This window comes from Octopus bimaculoides, chromosome 16 (assembly GCF_001194135.2).
Source record: "Octopus bimaculoides isolate UCB-OBI-ISO-001 chromosome 16, ASM119413v2, whole genome shotgun sequence".
NCBI classification, from domain to species: domain Eukaryota; kingdom Metazoa; phylum Mollusca; class Cephalopoda; order Octopoda; family Octopodidae; genus Octopus; species Octopus bimaculoides.
In genome coordinates, this window is record NC_068996.1 from 28,565,367 (window position 1) to 28,576,006 (window position 10,640).

The 10,640-nt window shown below is 35.9% G+C and overlaps 1 protein-coding gene across 1 annotated transcript; it reads left to right on the forward strand.

The window, feature by feature from the left end:
- Positions 1-2,344: 2,344 nt before the first annotated feature.
- LOC106882871 (piggyBac transposable element-derived protein 3-like) lies at positions 2,345-4,532 on the forward strand. Its single transcript, XM_014933673.1, has 2 exons — positions 2,345-3,127; positions 4,452-4,532. The coding sequence occupies exons 1-2, from the start codon at positions 2,345-2,347 to the stop codon at positions 4,530-4,532; spliced, it is 864 nt and encodes a 287-aa protein (XP_014789159.1).
- The last annotated feature ends 6,108 nt before the right edge of the window (positions 4,533-10,640 follow it).

The window sequence follows — 10,640 nt, forward strand, 5'->3', positions numbered from 1 at the left end:
ATTTTACAAAGGGTTGGTAGAGTTTAAAAGTGACGACGTTCTAGGAGAGACGCTAGGGCTCGATGAGAACCAGCTATCCAACCTTTTGGAAGGCGTATTTCTTTGACAAGAAAGAGCAGATAACTGATGTACCCGAGAATGAATTGAAATTTAAGAAATTGTTCCGTTCCAGAAACAACCCACTTTATAATTATAGGTTGGATAAATTTGAGGAAGACATTTGGTTGATTGTTAAGAATGTTAAGTTTCGTAAATCGCCATGCAAGAACCAACATTTGAGATATCTTAACACTGTTGCCAAACAAGTGAAGAGTAATAAAGGAATTTTCATTAAATCTGACAAGACCGGAAATATTTATAGACTGAATAAGGAGCATTACATGAATTTACATAGGAAGGAGATTGAAAAAAATTATAAAATTACAAATGGATGGACGCTCAGAAAGACTAATTTGGAAGTGAAGAAAATAATGGAAAAGTATGATCTTCCGGACAGAACTGAACCTATAGTGCCTAAGGAACCGCGGTTTCTTCTTAAAGATCATAAAATTAATTTTTGGTCTCAGCCATCTTTGAGGCTTATTTGCCCGGCTAAATCTGACATTGGGATAATTAGTGAAAGTATTTTGGATAGGTATATTCCTATTATAATTGACGGATTAATTTTGAATTTATGGTCTAGTACTAATCAGGTTATTGAGTGGTTTCATTCTATTGAGAACAAAGGTAATGCTAAATTTATACAGTATGATATTCCTAATTTTTATGCTTCTATTAACCCAATCATACTAAATAAGACTCTTTGGTTCTTTCATAATAAGGCAGGGCTTACTAGGGATGAAATAGAAGTAGTGTTAGCTGCTAGGAAGTCGTTTATTTCTTTTAATGATAAGATTTGAATTCGTAAAGATACTCCTAATGCTTTCGATGTTCCCATGGGGAGTTCTGACTCAGCTCAAATAGCGGTTCTTATATTTTGTATGAATTGGTTGATCAGTTCCCTATGGTTAGAGGTGCTTTATATAGGGACGATTGTCTTCTTTATATTAGGAATTGTTAATAGATTTATGCACTTTTTCTCTGTCTAATATTGTTAAAGCCCACCTACTCAATACACCCATATCATTGGTTTCAAATTTTTTGTCACGTGCATGAAATTATTGTGAACAAAATTTACTCATTTTTCCTCTATTGCAGATATAAATTTTGAATACTAAATTTTCATGAAAAACATTGATGAAATTTTATTTTCTGTTGATGAACAACTTCACAAGGGTCTAAATCATTGGATTCATATGCTGGTTGCTACTTCTCTGTAAACAGGTAATCACAAAATGCAATTTACTTCTGTGTCCCATAAATGGGACGCTGGCAAACTGCAGTAGCTTTTGCCTCAGTATTTGTAATTTTCAAATTCAGTGATGTAGTGAAATATGGTATGGAAATGTGATATAAAATAAATTTTGACTTCTATAACAATTATAATAATTATTATTCTTTTTATTTTATTAGCACAGAGCCATGTTACGTTCAAGAAATGGGCTAACGCTAGAGGAAATTTCCAATTATCTCCAAGAACTCAGTGATAATGAAAACATAAAAGATGACTCGATAAAAGACATAAATGTGGCTATTATTCCCCCTGATGCTGATAATCTAATCAATGAAGATGATTTGGACGAAAATGATGCTGCAGATGAGGCAAATGTAAACAAATTTGCTGGAACATGAAGTGGAAGGTATTGAAAAGGACCAACAAGAAGATGCAAGCACAGTACAGCAACCTACAAAACAAACTAAGAGTTCCATTATTTCTGCTCCAAAATGGAAAAAAATAAACCCGGAGTATTCAGTGGAAATGACTAAATCAACTGATTTAGATAATGCAATGCTAGAAAATATTGGAAATCACACAGTAGAAGAAATCTTTGAGCTTCTCTTCTCCAAAGATTTACTTGAGGATATTATTCATTATAGCATCGAGTATGCAAAGCAGATAAATAATCATGAATTTACTATAAGTAGTAATGAACTCAAAGTATTTATTGGAATTCTTCTACTTAGCGGTTATCACAAAGAACCCCAAGAAGACATGTATTGGGAGCTACTTCCAGATGCTGGTGTGCCTATTGTGTATAATGCAATGATTTGAGCAAGATATAGAGAAATCAAGAAGTATCTCCACCTTTGTAATAACTCAAACTTGGATAATAAGGATAAATTTGCAAAAGTGAGACCATATCTCAATAAGCTGAAAGGAAATTACATGCAATTTGGAGTCTTTGCAGCTCTTCTTTCCTTGGATGAGATGATGATAAAATATTTTGGGATGCATTCTGCCAAAATGTTCATGAGAAGCAAGCCAATCAAATTTGGATACAAGTTTTGGTGCCTCTGTAGTTACAATGGGTACCTTTTCAATTTTGATCCGTACTATGGCAAAGGAGATAGTGATAGCAAAGAACCACTAGGGATGAGAGTAGTGAAAAAATTGACTGATGTTTTGCCATCAGGAGAACAATCATATCAACTGTTCTTTGATAATTTCTTCACAAGCATTGAAACTCTTGCATTGCTTCGAGAAAAACATTTGAAGGCCACTGGAACAATTCGAGAGAATTGTTGTAAGAAATGTCCAATGATTGATTACAAGACCATGCAGAAGAAAGAAAGAGGACATATTGATTACAGAGTTGACTGCACAAATAAAATACTTATCACCAGATGGAATGACAATAAACCTGTTTCTGTTGCAACAAATTATAGTAGTGTATACCCAACTGTCACTGCCAGGCAGTACTCACAAAAGGAGAAGCAACACTTGAATGTCAATATGCCTAAATGCATATCAGAATATAATCATAACATGAGTGGTGTTGATATGCTTGACAAACAAGTTTCACTTTATAGGACTCGTATACGTGGCAAGAAATGGTGGTTCCCCATGTTCACGCAGTTTTTTTATATCACCGTTGTGTATGCTTGGTGCTTGTATCAGGAAGCATCTACTGATAAAACAATGTCACTCTTGACTGCACGCAGGAAAATTATACTCAGTTACCTATCGAAGCCAACTGCTTCAGATTGCAAGCGTTCAGGGCGGAAGACTAAAATTTCAAAAGGCAGAGTAAGTGAAGCTATTCGATTAGATGAGGGAAACCACTTGGTACAACCCATGTGTACCTTAGTGATGGATTGTGTCAATCGTTTTACAAGTAAAGAACTCTTCTCTATATCTATATAACTTCTGGTTGAGTTACTTCAGTGATATATAAACTTTTTTTTTAAATGAATTAGACTGACATGTTTATTTTGAACCTGTGGAAGGTACACGAGATGCCGAAATATTGTTCAACTACCAATAAAATATCTATTACTTTCGAACCACGCTTTTCCTCATTAATATTCGCCTTGGTGACGGATTACGTCAGCTCTTCGTCATTGATGTTTGCCTTGGTGATGGATTGTGTCAATCGTTTTACAAGTAAAGACCTCTTCTCTATATCTATATAACTTCTGATTGAGTTACTTCAGTGATATATAAACTTTTTTTTAAATGTTTATTTTGAACCTGTGGAAGGTATGCGAGATACCGAAATATAGTTCAACTACCAATAAAATATCTATTACTTTCGAATCACGCTTTTCCTCATTAATGTTTGCCTTGGTGATGGATTGTGTCAATCGTTTTACAAGTAAAGAACTCTTCTCTATATCTATATAACTTCTGGTTGAGTTACTTCAGTCCTATATAAACTTTTAATAATAATAATAATAATAATAATAGTACTGTCAACTATAACGTAAACCCCCAAAATGAGAATAGTAATATTAATGATGAAGTGGAAAATAGAAGTGACAGTGGTAGTACTTTTAATATAAACAATATAGGTTGTAGTTCCAGTGCCTATACAAGTATGGAAATTATTGGTATGCTTGTTGATGTAGAGGCAAATTTAAATGATACTACAATTGAGCGGGAGGTAGAAAATAATTACTGGAAACATGCAAAGACAGTTCAATGAGATGTGTGAATTATTGAGCTCTGAATGAAGTGACAGTGAACTATGCATATCCCTTGCCAAGAACTGATGACACACTTGATGCTTTAGCAGGGGCCTGGTGGTTCTCTACTTAAGATATGAAAACAAGATACTATCAAATCAAGGTTGCTGAAAAAGATAAGGAGAAGACTGCATTTTCATATGGATAGGTGTTATGGCATTCATGGTCATGCCATTCAGCTTGTGCAACATTCCAGCAACATTTGAGTGCCTCATTGATCAGGTACTGGAGGGCTTACACTGGCAGACAGCCCTCATCTATCTTGATGATGTCATCATATTTGGACGGACTTTCAATCAGGAATTGGGGAGATTGTCAGAGGTATTCGAGAGGATTTGAGCTACACATCTCAAATTGAGAGCCCAAAGAATTGTTATCTGTTCCAGAAGAAAGTGAAGTACCTGGGACATAGGAGAGAAGACAGCATCTGTACTGATCCAGAGAAGGTGGCAAATATGAAGGGTTAGCTAGTTCCTACCTGTGTGAAGGATTTAAGGAGTTTCCTAGGTCTATGTGCCTACTACAGGCGCTTTGTAAAGGACTTTGTGATAGTGGATGCACCTTTGCACAAGCTGTTGGGAAAGAGCCAGAAGTCTGCATGGACTGCAGTGACCCAGACATCTTTTGATCAACTCAAGCATGTGCTAGTTTGTTCCTGTGTTGCCATTCATCCTGGACTGTGAGACCAGTGACCACGGTATTTGTGAAGTATTGTCTCAGAACGATGACAAGGAATATTTTGTGGCATACTACAGAAGAAGCTCAGTCCATGAAACAGAATGATTGCATGACTCATAAGCAGCTTTTGTCAGTGATGAAAAGCATTGACTTTCTCCATCCATACTTATATGGGTCCAACTTTACCATTAGAACAGACCATGCAGCATTCAAGTGGCTGAAGACACTGAAGAATTCAGAGGAACAATTGGTACACTGGCTAGGGAAGCTAGACAACCACAACTATGAGGTACAACACCACCCAGGGCAGGTACATGGCAATGCTGACAGTTTGAGTCATTGGGTTTGTCACCAAGATTGTGTAGCAAACTCATAAAAGGCAGAGAGAGAACGTAAGTTCGTTTGCCCGAACATAAGAAATTATGGATTTCTCATTGGTTGAAAATTACTGTCCATATACGAATTCTGAATTTCATTGAAGAAGTCTTTCACGTGGATTCGTGTATGAACAGTTATATAAACCCTGATTTTCGGCAAACTCTCCAGTGATCGTTGGACAGCCACTCAAATCCATGACACTCACCCTTTTGAGTATCGGCTAATATGAAAAATTAGTTAATATAAAATTTAAGTCGTAATTCTCTACGACGAAATGACTTTATTTCTAAATGTTCTATAAATGCCAAAAAAATGTATATAATAAATTAATATAGAAATTTAATTCCTTTTATTTCTCATTTCTTTCAACTTGTTGAATTCATTTCTGTATATTAATGAAACTGTATTTTTTTATGTGTAACGGTCAAAAACATATAATCTATATCTTCGACATACATGTACGTATGAATGCACGTTCAGCGTCTTGGTATGTATACGTCATAACATTTACGCAGCCTAAACTAAGAGTTATGCTTAGTGATAAATACTTATAATTAAGTAACGAGATTATCATTATAGCTTTTAATTAAGAAACAATAATATTTGTTATAACTTACGATTGAAAACATTGTAAATAAAGATATAATAAATCTCTCACTTCAATGACCTGTTATATCAACCACATAAAAATTGCAAGTATTGTAGTGGAAGAGAATATTGTAGCAAGAAGTACAACTGTACTGCAGTGACTGGGCTTGTGTCAACTGAAGAACAACAAAAGAAGAAACAGATGGAGGATGCAGACTTAAAGCCAGTGATAGAGTGACTGCAGCAGAGTGCAGTGAGACTATCTTGGGAAAAAGTGTCCAGACCCAACCCTGAGACTAAGAACTAACGAGCCAGTGGAGCCTTCTTTGTTTGAACAACGGACTACTTGAGAGTCAATGGGAAACATCTGATAGTCTTAACAAGTATTGGCAACTAATGATACCTAAGGAGATGAGACTCAGGCTATTAGAAACTCATGGTCTGATAACAAGTGAGCACTTATTATAGAAGATTTTGAATCAGCTGTGGCAAAGGTTCTTCTGGACAGACATGCATCAAGATGTTGAAGAATGGTGTCAGTCCTGTGATACATGTTGCGTCAAGAAGAGACTCAAGAAGCGATGGTGTGCCCCTTTTCAGCTGTACAAAGTGAGTGCACCTTTGGAAAGAGTAGATGTAGATATTGCTGGACCTTTACCACTCACTGAAAGAGGAAGTCGGTACAAATGTGTGGCCATGGACTATTTTACAAAGTGACCAGAAGCCTATGCCATCCCTGATCAAGAAGCCACCACTGTTCCACAAGTGTTGGAGACCAGTTCTGTCGGTTTGGGATGCCTAAGGGACTGCATTCTGATCAGGGTAGAAACTTTGAATCAGCTGTGTCTCGGGTGTTGTAAGTTGTTGGGGATTAAGAAAACTAGGACAACCCTATTGAGACTATAGTCAGATGGGATGGTGGAGAAGTGTAATTGGACACTAGGACAAGAACCAGCCAAGGATTGTATAGAATGAGAGTTGGAAATGGGATTTGAAGTTACCTGTTTTGTTGATGGCATATCGTTTGGCAATGCATGAGACTACTGGCTGTACACCTGCAAGGCTGATGCAGGGGCCACAAGATGAGACTTCCAGTTGATCTGTTGGTGGGAAGACCACTAAGTGAAGAATTACCTAGTGAAACCTCCAACTATGTGAAATATCTGCAAGAGAGACTGACAGAGGTACACCAGCAAGTTAGGAAAGCTCTGAAGTTTTCAGGTGGGGTGATGAAACATCAGCATGATACCAGGGCTAGTGAGATCAACTTTAAGGAGGGAATTGAAGACGGCTATATAATCCCCAGTGGAAGAAGAGACGGTCACCAAAACTGCAGAGTTCATGGGAAGGACCCTACACTATGATGAATCACCTGTCCAATGTGACATACTGGATCTGAGGAGGCAAGAGGTCCCATCCTAAGTTTGCACATGTGAACTATCGGTGGAAATACTATGAGCCAGGCTAGTTCAGCTGGGACCCAGTGGAGATTGGAAGCATCTGTTGATGAAGGTACTGGGGAGGACCAAGGAGAAGAAGCACAAGAGTAAGACAATCACTGTGAAGAGGAAGTGAACCAAGAAGAGGATCAAGAGATGCCAGAGGAAATGGATCCAAGTGGGAACAACAACATCCTCAGAAGCGGCAAAGGAGAAAAACTCATAAGTTCAAGGATTATTTCCTGTATGATTAATGTATTTAGGCTTAAGGACTGAATATTCATAAATGTATACTTCTGTTGGGTCAACAAAGGTCTAAGGAGGGAGTAGAGTTAGAAAAGAATATAAAGTCAATCATTTGGAGCAAATGAAAGAAATATTCTAAAAATATAATTTTAAATGGTACTACTCGAAATTGAAATTCTGTCCTCTAGTTCAACAAAAGAAAACAAATAATGGATCCATAATTCATTCTATTGAGAAATAGCATTCATTGATCATGTGATTAATTTAAAGCATACTGCACAGTTTGTGTTTTTACTGTGAGGTGGGTGGTTCAAATTGGTGAGGGAACACATGGTGTCAGTTGACGATGTGAATGGTTACTGTGAAGTCAGGCAACAAGGAACTACAGTCAGGCAACAAGTTGATGTGAAGTTGGGTGATGAGGAACTACAGTCAGTGTGAAGTCAGACAACAAGGAACAACAGTTGGTGTGAAGTTGGGTGATGAGGAACTACAGTCGGTGTGAAATCAAAATCAATTCATTGACAGAATTCACTGTGATGTATCATGATATGATGAAAAAAATATTTTAACGAAAAATACAATAAGAGTGCTTCTTTCATGGCTTAAGCTCAGTACAATAAGCTAATGGTTTCACTGTTTAGAGAACAGATTGTCCATATGAATGGTACCTAGTGAACTGAATCAGCATGATTTTAAGTGTCCAAAGACAGATATCAACCATATACCTTCTGGTCCACAATTGGACATCATATAGTTTGAAGAAGTAAAAAAAAAAAAAATTCATTGCAATAATGATTTTTCAACTCAAAAATATTTTTATGAAAGGATATAGTGATGAAATTGATCACAGTATACGCTAGTATTTACTAACACTAAGAAAAATGAATGGCAAAGTCAACTCAGATAAGATTTGAGATTTGAATACAAAATATAGAGATATATACTAATTTCTTACACATCTACCAGATCTCCAATTTGGGCAGTGTGTGTGGATTAGGTTTTCTACTTCAGTACATAACTGGTAATTATATCAGTCCCAGAAGTATCAAAAGCAAGGTTAACTACTGCAAAATTTAATACTGAAGGACATTTCTGTACTCTACTTTTTGTGTTACTTTCATTATCTTTCCATTAACTATGCCACAGCATAGTGCAATAGGTCTACACTTTGAATAGCTTTTATAGCTTTCTACACAATTTTACTTTCATTATCAAAAGAAAAAAAAAGGTTTATGAAAGGACAATTAATATATCTAAACTACATACATTTGCCAAAAATATTATGCATTTCTTCATTTGATAGTCTACTAACATATTTTGCATTTAAATTTTACTAATTAATACTTGTTGAAACAACAACACTTACCTCAATGCATTAAAAAAAAATTGCAAATTATGATCCAAGTTATCATCAAGCGTTTAACTTCACAGTTGTTTGGCCCAGATCAGTCTTGCCCTAGTGGACCTATAATCATAAGTGTTCCAGTTGTGACCATCACTTTTTTTAAGACATAGTACTATCCCATGTGTTGTAAAACAGACACAAATACTTTCTTACAGGACTTGAACGTACAACAAAGAGGAAGGTGAAACTGAGTGCATTTATTCTAGTTCTCCACTGACTCCAGTTTTATTGCACCATTTCCACATATCTGTTCAATTTATTTTAATACCATCCATTTTCATTGCCATATGCATCCCCACTTGTTTGTTTCTCAATTTGTGGAGTTTTATTTTATAGGGAGCTGTTTTCTCTTTAATGTCACTGTTAGTTTTGGGACCTACAATTATGTTACATATGAAATAATATCTTCTGATACAACAGACAAACAAGGTAACATATTCCAAGAATTCTCAAATCATTGTAACAATTGTATTTCTGCAGATACACAGGTTTATATGTCCCAAACAATGTATTCCATTATCACTTTCTGTAGTGACATGACTCTGAATCTGTAGTTACCACATTCTACATCTTATTAAACAATATCATGTTTAGTCACTTTTCTGCAATATCCAAATGACTTTCATAGTTGTTGGTTTTGCTTTATTGTTAGATATCTGTAAGATATGTCCTCATCTACCATGACCATATGGTCAACCAACATAAGCCATCAACCCAGCTGGGTCATCAGTGAAGAGAACACAGGGTCTAACTCGAAATATTGAGCAACATGGCCAAATAGTCTGAGCTGGTGCTCCCAAATCATGCAAGTGTAGTCAGTGTTGTTAAATTTCAAGTCAGTCATCATTTTCCAATCATTTATTCTAATATTGTATAATCAAAGACTAGATTATCCTGTGTATCATCCCTTTTTGATATAGTAGCTTTTGCTGCTATCTTTAAAAGATCAAATAACAATATATCAGCTCCTTTGAATGTATGAATGTAATCCAAGTCAACTCTGAACCAGAAAGTCTATGACCTAGAGTATATTCCCACCATAACAACTCTTATGTTTTATTCACAATTAGTATATCTAGACTACATTATTTAATATGCTGTCCTTTCTAGGATGGTAGGGTGGTTTTTATAGAAATTTGGTTGTTATTTCTGGCAAGCATTGCATCTGTTATTTTTGAGAAAAAACTGTGATTCAAAGGAGTTCCATCTGCAACCAGCTCAGCTTATTTATCAAACAAATTATGCAATGTGTTCTTTTGTTTTAAGATGGTAGAATGTGATTTGAGGAAGATTTGGTCGATATTTCTAGAAGGTTCAGTGACTATATAAAATTTCCTTCTATTGTAGATTCTCTTGCTGTTGCCACTTTTGTTGTTGTTGCTGCTTATACTGTTGTTACTGATGCTATTACTGCCTCCATCTTTATTATTGTTCTTGCCACTGTTATCAAAACTTCAATGCATCATTCAATCTTATTTAATGTTGAATTCATTTTCCAACAAAAAAGTAGATTTCAGGACAAATGAGAGGATCTACATAAAAAAAAATATGCATTAACAAAAATTATTTACATTATTTACATTTGTCGGATATTTGTCCTCATCTTGTTTGTTGTTAACACGTTTCGGCTGATATACCCTCCAGCCTTCGTCAGGTGTCTTGGGGAAATTTCGAACCTGGGTTCTCATTCCTAACGATGTTACTATTATTATATTATTATTATTATTATTATTACTATTATTAATCAGGTCGCTGCCGTGAATCGAACTCAGAACCTTGGGGTTAATAGCCCGCGCTCTTAACCACTACGCCATATGCCCGTGGGCAATTATGGGGTG

Bases quoted from the DNA above. Each gene is read 5' to 3' on its own strand.
- LOC106882871 (XM_014933673.1), top strand. From the start codon at position 2,345: ATGTTCATGAGAAGCAAGCCAATCAAATTTGGATACAAGTTTTGGTGC. The intron at 3,128-4,451 runs GTAAGTGAAGCT...TATCTGTTCCAG, and splicing joins CTAAAATTTCAAAAGGCAGA to AAGAAAGTGAAGTACCTGGG.